We start from the raw sequence: 19,337 nt of genomic DNA, 5'->3' as shown, positions 1-19,337 counted from the left end.
AGAACTGAAGAACCAAATTAATAGGATGAAATTAATGCATTTAAAACTAGATATTTCTTCTTGAGCTTTTTTTTGTTTAAAAATGAGATGAACATGAGCCAATTCTGCGAGGTGGCTGCAAAAAAAGCAAACGCAATTCTAAAACAGAGCAGATACAGGAGAGGAATAAGGACTTACTAGTGCCACAGACTAGCATCTGGGACATGCAAAACTCAAAGTACAATTCTGGTCACCTGTATTCAGGAAAAATTAATTCAGGTTAAGCTACTTAGAACAGAGTTAGAAAACACCTACTGAAATGAGCAGGGAACAAAGGGGCTATCTCCTGATAGAGACTAAAAGAATTGGCTTTTTACTGCAAGCAAGGATGAGGTTGCGTTCTATAAACATAGCAGGGGACTAGCATCAAAGGAAGGGAAATAAGTATGTGTAACCTCTAGCCAATGTTAGGACAAGAATAAATGGCCATAACTATCCCTAAAAAATAGAAAAAACCTGTAAACATCACAGCAGTGAGGTGCTGGAAGAGTTTTCTAAAAGCAATCTAGTTTTCCCATGAAGTGTGATCTATTACGACAGATGACATAATTGTTTCTGAGAGCTGGGGACTGGACTTGATGACCCAGTATAAGCTTTCCAGGCCAATGTTCCTATTCAAGTTAAACATCTTGAATTATTAACACTTAGAAAATAGGGCACAAGTATGAGATGGTTAGATGTCCTATTTTAATTCATGACTTAAAGCTTTCAAAATATTTTCTATTAAAGAATTACCAGAGCCTCTGTTCATTTTAAGATCACAAATATGTGTTGAAAAGCATGTTAGAAAAGCTTTATTCTGATACTTGTGTATTACTTTCTGAAGAAATGTCAGCAGCAGCAGAGCAGTGGTCAGAAGGCTCCAGGCATCTTAACCATATTCCCTTCATTCCAGTGCCTGCATTTCCATGGTTGCCTGATATTTGCTATTTGTAGTTCAAATATTACTTACAGGGCTTCTGGAGAGATCTCTTGTTTTTTAAAAATACTTATTTTAATTGAAAAATTAATGCCCACTTTGTCATAACTATATCAGAAGTGTACCTCCCCTATCTCTGACTTAAGAATCCTTTCATAAAAGGACATTTAGTATTGAAGATGCTAAGAGTGAGAGAAAGCTTCACTTTTAGGACTGAATACGTTCTTTTATAAGGGTTACATTGGTTTGCCAGAACGTCAGGCAAAACCAAGGGCTGAGTAACTGATAATTAAAGAGCATGTGCCTCTTTTTTGAAGTTTTTGATTTAATTCCAGCAAGGTTATCATATTACAGTTCAATTTCTCCCTTTTAACACAGTTATATAGTATTTTACAGCTGCACATTCCACCCCAGAAAACAGTCCACCTTGCTGGAGACTGAAATTACTACTGCGGTTTTAGAGTACACTGAAGCTAGCAGTGCTATATTCCTGCAAAATATCCCTACTCTGTAATTAATAATATGAAACTGTGGAGTTGAAATCTGTGCTTACAATACTACTAGATGAAGCTGAAAGTTAATACCAATACTGAAATCAGGTGCTCTGGAGCAGGGTTGAGAGAAAAAGGTCCTTATCCTACTTCAGTTCTAGTGCTTACACTCTTTTCTATCTCCTTCTTGGCTATGCTGATGGACATATTTCTTGAGATTAACAGAGAAGTGTTTACTCAGTTCTGCACAGATGGAAAAATTTTCTATTTGCAAAGTTTCCAGGATTGCGGGAAGAGGCAACAACTGTATGCTAGAGCATCCACTGTCAATGACATTCTATTCATCATCCATTGCTTTGCTTGTATCGCCAAAGAAACCTAAAGCCAAAAGTACTCTACCAACATGTACTGAGCACGACCTGCATCCCTGCCAGTTATGATAAATGATGTTGAACTCTCAGGCCTGGGGAAATGCAATCTAAGGAATCTCAAAAAACCACAGTTCTGTATCATTTGACTGGCTGATACAGTGGCCTTTGAACTACAGGTGTATCAAGTATAAATAAAGAATAGAACAAAGCAAGACTGTGACAGTTTGCAATCCCATCTAGAATCCCATCTAGAATACAATCTAGAAGTGGTCACACACTCAACTATGCTGTTAGTTTTGCATGAGTCTGCCTTCCCACACTGAGTTCTCATTATGCCAATGCTGATGACATATGTCCATAACCAAGATAACATGGGCATCACAGTCACTAGATGTGTTTCTGAATGGTGGTTGGGATTATACTGAATATTAAAGCTGTGGATGTGCAGTAGATGTGCAGAGCTCTGCTTTCTCTCTTTTTGAATGAGACCTAACCAGAAGTCTCCACATTCTGATTCCCTCAGGCACCAGCACAGCCTTCACAGAGATGTGTAGCTGTAGAGAAGAGTGGGAGTTCAGACATGCCTCTGATCTGAATTTCTTGTGACTAATTCCAGGTGGCCACTTGTGGCATACAGGTTTTGTGGACTGTTTTCCAGGCATACTTAGTTCTTTCTATGGGCTCTTTAAGGGACCCTAGACACCCAGTTCAATATCTTGAGTTAACTTTCTGGGACCAAGCACTTCATATTGATATGTTACGTAAGCTTGAAGCACCTACAAGGTCTTTTGGATTTCACCTAAAAAGCCTGTATCAGGGTTCGTAAACTCTTTTTCCCTGAATTCCTCTCTTAAAGAAACCTTCTCTGAAGGACCCTTCGTGGTCCTTCCTTCAAAAAACAGTCAATATGTGATGATGCACAGAACAACTCCTCTCCCCCATGGAGATGTGTTCCTCAGTCTGGAAGACTTAAATCATTTTTGAAAAAGAAAAATCATGAAAGCCCAGCTTTGTGAAAATATTTAGATGCCCAATCCCCCATCAAAGTATTTATGCACCTAATTCCTATTGATTTTACAGGAGCGAGCCTGAAGCCCTTTTTAAAGCTCTCAAAAACTAAACCAACAAGACAGGCCAAGGCAATAGAAAGAAAGCACCATTATCCCTACTTTACAGATTGTGAACTAAGACACAGAGAGATCACGTGCTTTGTCCAAACTCATAATGGAAATGTATGAAAAGCTAAGAACTGCTCCTTTCCTACTGATTGTTTTCTGAACACCACCACCACTGCCTTTCTTTTCCCAATAAAGAATGATTTAGCTAACAATGACAGTCCTACTCTTCCAGTTTCACAGCTGCTGAAGATTCTCTTTTCTTCCTTGGTGGTCTGTATGATTAGCCATAATTTTTGGATTTTTATTCTTAGAGCAGTCTTTTACAGACAAGAAAAGCATAAGCTGTAAAGGGTAAAGTTGTAGAGTTTGAAAGTGAGAATTTAAATTAAAACTTAAAATTTGCTCTTGAAGTTCAGCTCTACCAACTACCAAGACCAAACCCACAATCTTACTATCATACTATTAACTATTATTTACAGATAGCATATTCATGAAATTTAAGGTCCAGTTTCCTACCTAAATGATTCATGCGTGAAAGATTTTTGTTCCTCTCTCTCATGAATGTCCAATCAGTTGATAATCTGCAAGAAAAAAAAGAAAGAGTAATTCCAGTATCAGTATACTTACTGCACGTATCGTTACTTTGTTCTTAAAACATAAAAAGCAAAAAATCCCTCTTGGTAGTAGCTGATTCAAACACTGACACTTTAATTCAATAAGTTTAAACATCTAGAAAAATAATGACTATGGTAAAATACTATGTTATTGTTCACTTTTTCTATTATCTGTATCAATAAAAGCACACACGCGCGCGCACACACACACACACACACAATTTAGCATGCAGTTTAGATTTACTAGCAGACTGTGCTAGCCTATGTGTTTAAAAGTTAATCTACCATATACACAGAGGCTGGGACAGGATCAGATGAACTGTGATGGGAAGGAGGGAGGAACCCTAGCAACCTAATCAGTGCAAATGGGGCACACTGATTCAGCTAGCCAAGCACTACCAAAGGAGAACAATTAGACCATTGTCCCTAGTGTGGAACCCACCAGGCTGAGTCAACCAAATAAACTGCCTTCCTAGTACACTTTGCAGATTGAAGGAGGTTATTACTTAAAGATGTATAGCACACATTATGGGATCTGGGGGGAGAGAATTCGGGGAATGTGGGAGACTTATCAAGGCATTTTAAGGGGAAGGGCCAAGGAGGGGGAAAGGGAAGGATTAAAGTGGATTGGGGGAAAACAAGCATGGGAAAATAAGGAGAAAAGGGGATAAAAGGAGTCAGCCAAGTGTAAACAGGTAGCTGGTCAGTATGCTTGTCTGACTGGACTGGGTGCTTGATCACCATAGTCTACTCTATATTCTCTTTAAGTCCTATTTCTGACCATAGTCTGTGTGAGTGAGCTCTCTCTTCCGAGTGGGTTCACTTGTATGCTAGTGAACTTCCAGCTGGACTAGTGAGTGAGTAGAAGAGGACTGAGTACCAGCTGCTGGAGTGGGACTACAAACTCCGGAGATCCTATGTCAAGGTGCCAGCAACTGGGGAGACCAGGAGATCTGGGGTCAGCTACTGAGTGGACTGAGTATCTAAGACCAGCTATTGGAGTAATCCATGTTTTGTGTAAATACATATGTAGATGTATATATACCACTAGTAGATTTCAGTCTGTGATGACCGGTGTGGGTGCATGGGTGGGTGGGTGTATGTCCCTGCACTAGACTAAAATGAAATGTTTTACCAAAAAAGCTATTGTGTTTAAGTGTCTCTTCTTTGTCATCCCATCTGGCTAAACTATGCTGTGAAGAAATAATTTAGACAAGCAATGGGCAATTTATCTGCCCGTACAAGAAAAAAATATTTTCATATCAAATTACTAACTTTATCGTCCTGTTTCTTATGAAATCATCTCTCTTTAAATAATTGGAAACAAAGCAGAAGATATTTGCAACTAACACCAAGAACAGTCTGGATAGACTGGAGACCAACTGGGAAGCAGTATTGCTTAGTTACCAGGGTATTCCTTTGTTTACTTATTTTGTTTTCATTTCAATAAAGCCGATGAGAACAATAAAAACACTATGAAATTATTTTGCAGCTAGACATTACATTACCATTAGAGAGGAGCAGATTTAATTGAGAGCAATAAACAGTTTCTTTTTCATGTGCATATATAAAATGGCCTAGGTAACATACAACTGAATATGGCAAAAATATGTTTGCACTGAAGGTACTCAAGTATGTCATAAGGTTAACAGTAGTTTAAAGGTGGAGCTCAACTGAATAGTAAATCTTCCCTGTTTTAGAGAGGATAGAAATCTGATTGTCAATTCCGTGCTGGGAAAAGAGAGTTTCATTCCAGATTGGCCAAATACAAGAATCCCCCCCAAATACAAGCTGTCTTTTAGTTCTAAATCACTTCACAGTGACTTTTAAAAAATTATGCAATTGCTCCACATGTAAAAGGAAGTCTAGTTCTAAGAGGAAATTTATGGTTATGGTTGCTAAATAAAAATGTGTGAAAATCTCTCTTTCCTGCAGTCTGCTATGTTTAGAAAACAGACTTTCATCTGCATTTTCCAATTTCTATTTCCTAATACTACATCAAAAGCATATGGCTCTGTCCTATCACGAAATTTTATTCTTCTCTCTCGGTTGTTTTCATCAGGAAAGGGTATCATGAGCTGGTGTCAGGAACGAACCCTGCATAATATGACTGACATAAAAATGTTGTTTTTATCAACGCTACAGTAGTAGCACTGGAACGTTCATATTTCAATGACTGCAAAGGATCATGACCGTATTGATCTCTTCTCCCGTGTAAAGCAGACCAAAGACTCTCATTCAAGTATTTCTATATCAATTTATCTTTATGCAAATGATATTTATTATAATAGACCTGAGAACAAAGATGAAATCCCATTGTATTAGGTACTGTACAAAAAAGAGTTTCTGTTCTTAAGAACTTAAAATGTAACAGATCAAAACTTGAATATTTTGTTTTGACACTAAAGATTACTTTCATCCCAAAGTATTTTCAAAATATCCCATCAAAATGGAAACTGCCTATGGAGAATCAGTTTTAGAAATCTTTAACTTCAGAATTTAATTTGAGATTGTCACAAAATTCTTTTTTAACCAATGAAAATTCTCATAATTTCAAAACAACCAAACATCATGAAATAAATGTCAATATAAAACATTTTGTTTTGAAATATTTTCTAGTAGAGCATTTTCTGAAATTTAAGTAAATATTCAAATAATTTCAGTTTGATGAGAACTTTTCCTTTGTCCAACAAAAACATGTTGTGACGAAAAATTTCTGTCAATCTTTAATTTCACCAAATCGCAATGAACAATGTAATGGGAACTGGTCTTTTGGTATTTTCACACTTTTGGGGGAAGATGCTGGCATACAGGTGAGTGAGTTTATGGCAGACAGGCTAAAACAAGCCTAAAACTTTATGGAAAGCAAAGGAATAGAGAAATTTGATGAAAAGTAGTAAAGGTAACATGGTAAGGGAAAAAAGTGTGAAGGAGACATTCGTGGAGGGAATCTGAGAGATGAAGGAGGACACAGCAGAGGGAAAGAAAAAATAAACTCTTGATACTGGGCAGTAAAAAATCAGATAAAATTTTAGTTTTCAAATGACTTTCAGGCATCCCAGTTGCTCCTGTCACTGGATACCTTGCCTAAATGGTTTTTTTCTGATCAACACGTGTTGGGTTTGAGTAGAGGAAAAGCCTCTTCACGATCCTAGTGCCTGCATCACCAGGGTAATGCTGAAGAAAGCTGTGACCTTAGCTCTAGCACAGTTTCTTTGTTCCCTGCCACTGAAAAAGCCCATTTTGGCTTAGTCTGTGTCTGGAGTCTCCTTTAAAGCATTATGACTGTAGTAAGACTGTAAGAGAAAGAACCTGGCTGCAGGGGAATAAATGTTCTTGTTAATCACAAATATGTTCAACAATTAACAATAGTAGCAGGAGCAGAGAAAACTATTGGACAAATAATTGTTTTCTGTTTCGGTGTTCTTTTTTTCAGGAGGTCCTCAATATGAGGGCTTAATGGAAGCTGTTTCTTGGCCTTTTTCTGAGTACATGTTCCACATTTAAACTTGTGTTGCTTAAGTGACCGTGGAGTTACTCTGTAAAAACATAACTGCTAAAAATTATTACCCCAATCAAACTGATATAAACACTCAAAGTCCTATTATTTGTGAACATGAGCATTTCTCAAACATATCCCCCAAGTTTCAAACTTGATAAGAGAGCTTTGGGATTGCCTGCTAAAGGCTACTAATGCCATGTGATGATGAAACAGCACACCGTTTAGCTAAAGGAATGACACAATGTTATCCTGGTAATCTAAAACTGAGGGGAAAAAAAAAACCTTTTCTCACAGTTCTTTGAGAGAAACTGCTGACAGTAACGTGGATAAAACAATATATGATCTTCGACCTTCATTTTCCTGAGCTTCAAATAATTAAAATAAATGCTTTGGCATCTCTGACCTAAAGCATTATACTTCCCTTAATAACGAAATACGTGGATACGCATGGAGGATTTACCATAGCTAGCTCTAATCTTGGTGACATTTCACAGATATACTCCTGTACCTAATTCCTAAGTAGTCCAGCATTTAACACATTTTATAAACAAATGATTTTCTTCAGGTGTTCAAACAGATGGTGTTGATCCAGAGCGTGAGCAAAAAATCACACAGCTTCCTTATGAGAAGTGTCTCATTACAAACTTCTCTGAGCTTTCTACGTACCAAACCAGTAACAGTATCAATGCTGCTGTGTCACAGCCCTGTTAAATCCCACCTAGCTGCTCATCTTCTAGCAAAAATGTCTTTATGTAATTACAGGTTTGCAGGTAAAAATCCTGAAGCTCCTAAAAGCTGCAGTCTGCATCTCTGAAGGAAGCAAATTCACCTTAGAGTTCAAATTTCCTTTTTCTTCCTATTTTTTTCATGATGATTATGTAGACTGAATGAAGTATAGCACTAACCTGATCTACCCCCCCCATCTTCAACATGGGCTGCTGTTCCTCAGAGATTCCCCATCATGATGACTTGTGTTTTGGATTTTTCATTTATTTTATAAGTATAAGGAAATGACCCTGAGGTTGTAGACTGTGAGACTTTTATGTACTTGTTTACAGAATTAAGACTTACACTGTAATCTCCAGAGGTTAAAGGTAAATTTATTAATGTACTCATTCATTAACCCACTCATTCATTAACTCAGTCACTCTCTACCTCAGAATTTGCAAGGAAAGTATTGTCTTCTACTGATAAGTGCATTTCTAAAGGGTGATAATTGCATCTCTGACAGTAAATGAAACATATTTCAAGAAACTATTTCAAGAAATCCATGTTTCAAAGATTGGCAAGTCTTCATTGTGCAGCAAATGTAAACAGATGGCTTCATGAATAAAGACTAATTAAATATAGGATATTAGGTTTTGGACTATGGATAGTATTTAATTTTAATAAACTAAGGGCCTAAAAATGCCTCTCCCTTACCTCTGCTATGATACTGAATATATACAGCTAGATTTTTTTTTTTATCATGAATGTGACTCTTTCAGTTTGCCTGACTCTCCTGTGGAGTTTGCATATTCCTTGGTTAAATAATGAAGAAATAACCTCTGAACAGAATTTGAAGAAAAGCTTTCAAGGAATAAAAAATGCATTCCACGTTAGAGCAAAATCTACTTTCGCAGTTTTCTTCAGTAATTTCATGTTACTTGGTGAAAAAAGACTCAGACTGAAAAGGACATTTGATTATAGCACGTATCAATATATCAAGCTATATCTATTTTTGCAATAAAAGTTTCTGATCTACTCTGGTTATTGTATAGCTTCAGTGACTGCGAATTTTGTCCTTTGCACTCACTCCCAGATTGGACCTATGGTCTATACTATAATTGTCAAGTTTTATAAGCTTTATTCTAATGGATAATGATTTCAGCTTGGAATACCCCTGAGTCAAGAGTTCTATCCCGTTAAAATGGCCTAATTGTTCAAGACAATGAAGCCTCCATCCATTTTGTGGGGCGGGGAGAGAAGGTATGGAAGTGGCGTGTTTAGAACTGCTTATAAGCCGAATGATCTGATTTTCAAGTAAAAAAAATTATGGTAGAAATTCAAAAGTTCTGATAACTACAGATAGACAAAGATGACTTTTTATCCCAAAACATCTGAAATGTCAGATCTGCATTTTTTAATTGGACTACGGCTATTTCACAAACATGACATACAAGGCAAATGTGACGGTAATAAATCTGAACTATCATCGATGACATTTCTTTTAGAAGTGTTTGATATTTACAAGGAAACAAAGAAAAGGCATTAGCATCAGAACGTCCATGCTTGCCCTCTGTGCAGTGGACTGCACAGTAACTTGCAGCAAACCAGAAATTTTACTAAGAGTTGAAATAACTTTAAGCATAGTGATTCAGATCACTAGAAGAGCAGATTACAGTCTGCCTCTGTAATTAACATCAGCCCATTTTGTTTCATATCCCGTCACAATCAACTTTAATCAGTCATTTTCTGTAGGCATCCAGAGTTACCCAATCATATTTCAAATAGTAACAACACTCATTTCGTGGTAAATCCGCAATATTTCTTCCACATCCCTTGAAATAAAAACCTTATGCTGACATTTACACACAAAGAAACGACAAGAGAAAAAAAAAGCCTGTGAGTGTGGATATTACCTTAGGTAATAATACAACACAGGCTTTTAAATCCTTGCTTACATAAAGCATGACCTTTTCACTTGATATAAAAGTCATTTTTATTGAAACTTGAATCCACACCTTCACTCTTTATTGTTACCCATATCTTTTCATACTGCCTTTTCAATGATAACTTTTGCAGTTGTATGCTTGCATCTTATTGGCTGCGTGCCTGGGTTAGTAACATATTTTATATAATTTCAACAGAAAAATCTAATAACACAACCATGTTTTAAATTACTCTTTTAATTAAATCCTTGAGTTGCTCCACTGAAACTATGCTGAATATATGATTTGACACTGTTTAATCGATACTGGCACCAGACTTTCAAATCTAATACAGATTGTTTGTTTGACTGGGTACGGTAGAATCCTTAGTCAGAACAGTGAGACCTCTCTCTCCCTTAAAGTCTTCTTCCACTTCAAGGTTTGTGGGCCACTCAAGAGTGCAAGTGGAAAAGGATGGTTACGCCTCTGAGAAGGCTGAACAACTTTAATCCCCATCTAATATCATAGTTTTGCGTGGCTATCACCAGCACACAGAAAAAAAGCAGCTCTGAAGCAGCTCAGGCACACAGACCATATCAAGTCTTTAAGAACCAGCCAAGGAAACAACTAAGAGAGGCAACTTTCCTTCCTCCTCCCTTGAGTTTTGTCCCAAGTGCAGCTCAGAGAGTAGGGGATGGAGCTTTTGAAGTTGCTACCTGGATGAAGAACCTAGCAGATTTTGAGGACTCCCTGGAGATGGTCTTTCAAGTGCAAATAGCAATAGTAGCAATAGGACCTAAAGAGGACAGATCAACTGCAGACAACGTGGATGGACAATTTAGGCATTTAGAGATGCAAACATACACTTTAGAAATAAGTAGACCAAGTGGGTCATAGAAGTCCACTGGAGCTTCTTATTGTATTGTGTTTCTGTTTTTTTTTTTTTTTCCTCGAACAGATTTCTGCAAACTGACTTTTTATCTCACTTTCAGAGCCATAGCCACATTTAAACATTTGCTGCCCTGGTTTTAATTTACATAGATACCTTCTATGAAGCAGGCTGACTGGAACCAAAATGACAAGCTGTTTAATAATACAGAGCAGTTGGTCTTCATAGTTAAATGCTGCTGAATTTTTAAAATACACCAAAGGACACACTTAGTTCAACAGTCATCTCTGCAGCACTCCTAAACTGCTTCAGACTTCTACTGCCAACTGAGAGAACATGCTGATGCAAATCTCTTTTGTCCATTCTGGATTATTTTGTGAGCTACACAGGACAGCTACCAAGAATCACAGACTGAGAGTGACAGGCATACAGAACTGAACACACTTTTAACACCTAATTAATCTCACATGTGTATGGATATGCTACGGTCCTTCAAAAGAAGCTGCAAGTGCAGCCAGAAAGCTATGTTATCCCAGATAGACAAGAGATCAGCAGTGTTTCCAAATGTCAGTTAACTAAATACTGCAACATTTAGTCACTTCTCCAAAGCCAATTTTTTAACTTTGATAGGAAAACTAAATTGCCAGGATAAGTTTTTTTTATTTTTTTAATAGAGATTTCTATCACTTTCCTCCAACAACACTGGTCCTCAAAATTGCTGAGATGTGTTGATGGGCACTGCATTTCAAGGACTATTCCACTATTTCTACTTCCAACTCTACTTAAAGTTGCACAAATAAAATTCATCCTTTGAAGGGTAAAACTGGTACTTGAAAATACTGATGTATGCACAGAAGCATGTGAAAGGAAATGGTCATGGGGTCCTTTTTAGTTCTCAAACAGCTCTCGTTTGGGCAAGAATGCTTACTTTTTATCCTTGCAGTATATACCTAGAATAGTTTCACCTAGTACACACAAATAGAGCATCTCCAAATCAACACATGCACATTAACAATCATGTTGCTATACAAAGTGTGAAGATTCATTCTTATGCTGAACATTTATTTGTTGGCTTAAACTTACTCCTTTTCCTTTTAATACTCAGTCTCAAATCACCTTGTCCTTCAAATGACTTACAACGTTAAAAAGTGTAAACAAATGCTGTGATTCATTTTACAAGATCACATTCTGAGCAGATATATTTGTGACACTAGATGTACGTGTAGGTTTTCTTTGAGCATAATAGTAAAGCTCTGTTAAATGTCAATGACGTATTCACTGGACAATTTTAAGTAGTCAGATGAAAGAAGAAAGCAGTCTAAGGTCTTTTATGGGGTAAAGGCAAGGCACTTCTACTGAAGAAAATGATATTAAAGCCTCCTGTGCTTCAGGAATCAGTTGTGATAGACTTCCGTATGATCATAATATCATTAGCACTGCATTTCCTTTACATGCTCTACGTGTGGTAATTTCACCTGTTAAAACAAGAATTTGACAAGAACATTCTAACAAGAATTCCACAGGCCAAAACACATCTATTTTTGGTGTTATTACAGAATGCAAGTTCTAGGAATTACATGTTCCCACTTTACAAGACTCAGCAATGAAGCATATGGCCTTAGTGCTTTACTAAAGCTGTCTGTATTAAACCTCTACTCCTTTGAGAGTCTTACTGATCAGAATCTACTTTCTGAGTTTTTCTCACTGTTCCCTGTGAGGAACATAATGAAAACTACACCCTGATTTATTTAGATGTTTCTATAACCCTAAGTATCATAGCATCTGAGCATTTTCCATATATTTAGAAAATACTAATTGCTATATGTAAAACACATAATATTAAGTGGAGTCTTAAAGCAGTAGCAAACTAAATGGAGGTGAATTGTTGCAAAACATTATGTAGTCATTCCTGCTTTGCCACAGCCTTGGCTAAAATTCTTCAGGAAGCAAGAATTTCCCTGCAGGAATCTGATGGTTTAATAGCAGCTTCTCAAGGTCAGTTTTGTTATGAAATTAAACTCATTAGTATACATGCTGATATCAAACTGATTTGATTTCACTGAATGCATGCATTTTAGCTCTCACTACATTAAATAATTACATGCAATCAATCCATGACTAGAAACTAAAACCAGTAGGAAACAGTTTGTGTTTTTGGCACAGTGACAGGAGAAAAAGGGTAGCTTGTGGGCTAAATGCATCAACTGGATATTTAAAAGGTCAGCAGGAAGCACTGATAGCATCATTCTTAAAAAAAAAAACACACAGACATACATGGAGCAGCTGTTAAAATCTGAGGCGCTTCTGCAATCTGTCTGCAAGTGGAATCGGTAGAAATCTCTCCATTGGGTCAACCACTTTAAAATCAGGCTCTCAGTTTGAACACTTTCTGCTGCTCCTATAGGAGCTAGAATCATATTTACTTTTCTTAGGGAAAGTATAGATTCTGGAATGCAGTTCTGAAGATAGGAGGAGGAAACAAATTCCAAGGGTGTAGAATCATGGAGGACACCAAGCCTTCCAGATACTATCCAAGAGGTGGCGAAGGCAGAAGTGAATACCAGAGTGCATGCGCATGTTCTGTGGTACAGAGCTCCTGACTTCTGTTCCTGTCTCTGCCAATGGATCCCTTAGCCTGTGATCTTGGATATGTCTTGCCCATCTGCAAAATGGGCAGACGCTAAATCTCACTGAGATGTATAGCTTACGCTAAATCTCACTGAGATGTATAGCTTTTAAACTACAGTTGTAATTACCACGCCCATGGAAATCAAGGTTTCCAAAATACTTCGAGGTCTTTAGATCTGAGGGGTGTATTCATGGGCAGAGTTATTGCTAGAAGCAATTTAGTTAGTTATATATAATTTAAAAAATCCTCCAAGGGGCATCCAGGATTTCTAGTGAACATTTCACAGAATTACAGAACAGTTGAAGTTGGAAGGGACCTCTGCAAATCATTTAGTCCAACATCCCTGCTCCTAGTAGGGTCACTAGAGCAGGTTGCCCAGGGTCATGTCCAGTCAGCTTTTGAATATCTCCAAGGATGGAGACTCCACAACCTCTCTGGGCAACCCATTGCTTTGTTTGACCACCTTCACAGTAAAAAGGATTTTTCTTAGGTTTAAATGAAATTTCCTGTATTTCAGTTTGTGCTCATTGCCCCTTGACCTTCCATTGGGCACCATTAAGAGTCTGCCTCTGTCTTATTTACTCCCCAGGTATTTATACACATTCACAAGATCCCCTCTGAGCCTTCTCTTCTCCAAGCTGAACAATCCCAGCTTTCTTAGCCTTTCCTCATATGACAGATGCTTCAGTCCCTTAATCATCTCAGAGGCCCTTTGCTGGACTCGTTCCAGTATGCCCATGTCTCTCTTATACTGGCTAGCCCAGAACTGGACACAGCATTCCAGATGTTTTAAACTTAAGACTGTCCAACTCTTTCTGACAACACTCCAAAACCAAAGCTAAAATATATGACTAATTCCATTTATGAGAGAGGGAGAGTTTATGAGGCCAGTTCTGAAAGGAACTTTGAGCTAGGGTTCCGCTACGCTCATTTTCCAGTGGTGAATACGTATAAGAACTGGCATGAGGGTTCAGGAAATTCTGGTTCTAATACTGAATTTCTTCTTATTTTCTTTTATAAGATATTTTTCCATTAGTCAAATGTCTGATTCCCTTTTTAGAGGAGCTATGTTCATAACAAAAGCAGCAGCCAATGACTGAATTCCTTTACAAACCACTTTATTTTTGACTTTACAGCCAAACCATTAAAGTAAGTCATATAAATTCTCAACCTGGGAACAAACTGTAATTTTTCAGAAAGTTCATTTGTTTGTGTTTGGATAGCTGCATGGAAAATAACTAGCTTTGTGATTTCTCAATACTTTTTTCTCCCTCCACTAGCATGCAGGTTGATAACCCTTAACAAGAATTATACCTTTGGTATTTCTATTTGAGTGACATTTTCAGTGATTGCACTGAAATTACATCCCAGAACATTTTAATGATTGTTACTTTACAAAAGCTCAGAGTGACAGCACACTTCATATCACAGGAACAGGAGTCTTTGTCCTTTGTAGCATCTACAAAATATGGAGGTCTGTTTTTCCTGCAGCTCTGCTTGTATGACAATGTCTAACATTCACCCAGCAAAACCTCCCACTTATATGATGAAAGTATTACTAGCGGGTGAAGTCCGGATGGAGTACCTGACTAAAGACACGGCGAACTGGGGAGATGGGCTCTGTGCCAGCAATGACTATGGCAGCACAAAGGAAGAGATTTCTCATCCCAGTTTTTGTAATTATTTATGTAGCATCCTTCTTCTCAAGCCAGGAGATGAGGTTTGCATTATAGACAGATCGTGTAAAACAATCATTTTCAAGTAGTTCCATTTTACACAGTGGGATTAATCTAGGCTGATTAGCACCAGGATGCGAAAGACATGAGTGGCTTAGAGACATTTTAACCCTTTGCCGCATTCTCTCACTTGTACTAAACATTTCTTGGCCACAGCTAAGAATTCTTTGTGCCCCTGAACATAGTAAGTTTATAATTTTGAGAGAACAAAAGCTCTTTCAGAAACAGTTTTGCAATACTGAGTTAACAGGAGTTAACTTCTAAAATATGGCAATAATACAGGATTAAAGCAGCAACCAGCCTGGAAAAAAAACATGCTCTTCTATGAGCAGTGGAACTAATAAAGCCTGATATTCTAAGAATTTATTTCACCTTCCCATTATAATACCAAATTCCTTCTTCCTGACATCCTCCGTGATAGCTGGAGCTAAACCTATGCTGTCAAGGTGGCTTCTACAGGAGCTGACTGGCTGACTAGTATGCACATGCTGACCAGCCAAGTGGCTTTTGCCAAAGGAAATGTAACATTAACTAAATTCTGCATGACTTTCCTCCCCTACAATGAGAAGCACTAATTAAGGTCTCTCTTTTCCATTCATTTGACAATTTTCACAAAACCGTAAGTTTCTGTTATCTTTGGGAATTCTACCCTCTTTCACGTGTGGCTTTAAACTGGATGACAGGATAAAATATTACTGGGAGTAGAGAGATAGGGGACCACAGATTGTGAGATGAGTTAGTCTCATTTCCTTAGGATATCAAACTAAAAGCAATTTGACATAGTAAAATCTCCAGTAGTAATTCTATAATTCTAAAGTGATTTTAATTTTATTTTACTGGCAAATCTGCATCTGGCATATTTGGTGTTTTCGTTGACTTTCAGCACGAAGTTCTCCTGTAGGGCTTGCCACCTGAGCAAACAGGGCTTAGGCTTTTACAGAACACGTGGACTAAAAATTATCATCCCCCTTGAATAAAAATAAGCTAGTTCGGTCATTCACCTAAAACCTGGAAACATAAATTTAATTATCATCTTGTCCTAAATAAATTCAAATTGACTTTCCTATTTCTCAGGACGCAGAATAACATGGGTTAGAACTGTTCTGTATCCCTCCTGTTTTAGTTTTGGCTATGTACGCAAGAATTACAGGGATGGAAAAAAAGATAAGCATGGCAGAATGTGAGTATAGGTTAGTATTTAGGGTACTTGGCTGTGAAAGAATGAAGTCTGCTTCCTTCTTGCACAAATTTTCTGTTTATTGTGCAGTAGCTGCATACTGTAAAATGCATAAAGAGTTCTGGTGGGCAGGAAACACCATACTTTAGGATAGCAACGCAAAAAAATTTGCAAGATTTAGCCTGGATGTGAGGTCAGAGCTGAAAAGTGATGTTCTGATTAACGCACAGTGTGGTTCAGTTTTCTATGGTAGTTAAGAAAGAAAGTGAGAAACAAAGGTCTTTGATGACTGATCAAGAACTGTCCCTTAAGCCGTGCTTAGCTTTGTCTGCCGGTGAGAAATTCACAAAGAAATATGAAAGAAACAGATCAATATTTTTTGGGAGTAAAAGGCAAAAGAAAAGGTTTGGAGATGTAGATTTACGGGTAATCACTGTAGAGAAGATAGATGAAATTGTCTTTTCAGATGAGGCTATGCAGAATAAGATGCAGAGAGACAACAAAAGATCCAGAGTACATCCCTGCAGAGCAAGAAGAGAAAAGACGTGCTGAAGTAATCTGGAGAAGTGTAAGAAAGAGAAAAAAGGAAAACTTCTGCCTCCATAACGTGAGAGAGCGTGTATAGGTGTTTGTCCTGAGAAAGAAGAAAGTTGTAGGGGAAAAGGGAGAAATCGACTTGTATTTTGTAAATTTCCTGTAGAGGGAAATCCTTTACTCAGTAATTTAATTGATCTCTCATAAGCTGTGTATTAAATAATGAAGGTTTGTATAGGAGACTGCAACTAGTCAAGTATCCATGTTTCTCAAATTACACATGTAGAAACATATCTTTTAATGACAATTTAATGTATTTAACTTTCCATTCAAAAAAAATGTACAAAAAACAGTGTGGAAAAACAAATAAATGGTATTTGCCTAAACACAGTAAGAAAGCCAGAAAAGGTAGCTGACCTTAACTCTAGACATGCAACAGCTGTTTAAGCTAGGAAAGTGGAAAACCAAACACAGTTATGTTTATTCCATGAAAATGTTGTGAACACTTGGAAGGACCTAGTATGTAGTAAACAAAACTGCAAGGTTTATGGCTGGGAAGTGTGGAATCCTCCATATCCCCTACATGTGCTGATTACATTGAGCTAGATGATAGTGGCAGGTAAATCATATTGCCAAGACTAAAAAGACAATGCAAGTATGAGCTACTGACATTTTAGTTCTCCTTATTAGGGACACTGCTAGTGAAGAACTCCAAAATACAAGGTAACTGTGTGAGACATACACACAGGACTCATTATAAGTATTTGGGAAAGGATGTACACAGAAAGATACAATGTGTGTGCATGGAAGTAGACTGTAAGAAATCCACTAAAAATGAAAACCAGAAGCAATAGAAAGATCAAGCAGGCATGGGACCTGTTAATGTTCAATAGAACAGCACATAATCATTGAATCAAAGAATAATTCAGGACGGAAGGAACCTTGGGAGATCTCTAATCCAACCTCCTGCTCAAAGCAGAGTCACCGATGAGATCAGTTTGGGTTGCTCAGGGCTTTACTCTTTCCTACCCTGAAAACCCCCACAGATGGAGACTGCACAACCTCTCTGGGGCAACTTGTTCCACTGCTAGACTGTCCTCATGGGGAAGATATACCTTCTTACCTGCAGTCAGAATCTCTCCTGTTTCAAAGCATGTCTGTTGTCTTTTGTCCTCCTACCGTGCACCGCTGCAAAGAGGTGCTTCATCTTCTTGATAACCACCTTGTAGGTACTGGAAGGCTGCCATCAGGAAAACACAGGCTCCTATGCTGCATTTTCTTTATACTCCTATTGTTACTCTCCGGTTGTAATCCAAAACTTTTACTTTCTTGGAACACAGGTGTCTGAATTTTATGCTGACCTTCTGATGCAGTATATCCATTCAGGCTACCATGATGTCTGTGGCCCTTTCTCCCTCTTATAACCAAGTGAAAACACCTTAATCCCAAAACTGTAATTCCTTCAGTCACATTGGCTAAGCACCAACAATCAAGGAACAATGAAAAATATACCTGTCCTACATAAAAACGACTATGTTAGCAGCATCTTAATATGACTATGTATATTTTTACAAAAGGAAGTAAAATCCACATAGCCCATAAAAGCAAATGCTAATCACAGTAGTCTCAACCTGAAAAAATAATTCTCATTAATTTTTCTGGAGTAAGTTATATAAACTTGAACAAATTTCATTAGCTCCCACAGAACTGTCAACTGCAACAGCAAAACAGATCCAAAAAATTACCAAAATATTAGAAATAGGTATGTGTGAGATAATTATCATGTCATATTTTGACACTTAGCTGTTAGTCTTGTTATAGTGTGTATTTTGATCTCTCTCTCAAACACTGTTTGTATGGCTGCAGTAGGAAGCCCGCTTTGCTCCAAATAAAGTAGCTGGTCTCAATGCGCAAGCAGTACCAGGAGTTCAACAAAGAACGCAGACCACCCTGTTGGCTATAATACTCTCAGGAGAAACGGCTGATAATAAAACCATCTTGGTGCTTTGCTTTAAATTATGCATTTCATTACAGGCTCAGAAAAGAAGGACTTTACGTTTTGGCTGGTACAGTACTTTCAGCCTTCCCTAGCCAGTTTGGGATGAACACTCCAAAACTTACACAAGAATAAGCGGACACAAAAAATGCCAGTTCGCTGCTAAAACAAAACCTGTTCAAAGTTTGTGTGTGAAATTGTTCAAGAACATTTCATGCTTCCAGAAAAAGTACTTCCTGAAAGTTGGCAAGAATAGAAAGAACTTAGCTGGATGCAGCTGCCTATTGTTTAAGATGAAAGAGATCAGTATAGATGGGAATTAATTTTTCATTGTGTTTTTTGTAAGATCTACACTTTCCTAGGTCTAATTCATTCCTTTTAACACCACTGTCCTTTTCTCCATAGATGCAGATATTCTACAAGCGCTGATCTATCCCTACAGTTACAGAATAAGAGACAATTTACTGGGTAGCATTTACATTTCACTAAACTCTGGCCAGCTTTGGAAGAATGGAGCCTATTACAGCAAAAGTGCCTGTCATATACGATCACCAGACAAAAAAATGTTTAGGTTTAAAATTTTTGAAGCGAATGGAGTTATACCAATAACTAACTGCTCATTCATTATTCTCAGTCCCTAATATCCTGAATTTCAAGATACCATGGCCTTGGGAGTACATATGCTATTCTGT

The 19,337-nt window shown here is 37.6% G+C and overlaps 1 protein-coding gene across 3 annotated transcripts in view; it reads right to left on the bottom strand.

Moving 5' to 3' along the window:
- LOC104147781 (prolactin receptor) overlaps positions 1-19,337 on the bottom strand; it is a 148,394-nt gene that overhangs the window by 17,161 nt on the left and 111,896 nt on the right. For all 3 annotated transcript variants that reach the window (XM_068929082.1, XM_068929083.1, XM_009680619.2), the window contains one exon: positions 3,455-3,519. In XM_068929082.1, coding sequence (XP_068785183.1) covers positions 3,455-3,497 — 43 coding nt within the window. In that variant the 5' untranslated portion in view covers positions 3,498-3,519. The remainder of the gene's footprint in view (positions 1-3,454; positions 3,520-19,337) is intronic.

This window comes from Struthio camelus, chromosome Z, assembly GCF_040807025.1.
Source record: "Struthio camelus isolate bStrCam1 chromosome Z, bStrCam1.hap1, whole genome shotgun sequence".
Classification (NCBI taxonomy): Eukaryota; Metazoa; Chordata; class Aves; order Struthioniformes; family Struthionidae; genus Struthio; species Struthio camelus.
The sequence above is the reverse complement of the archived record's forward strand: the minus strand, read 5'-3'. Positions and strand labels throughout refer to the sequence as shown.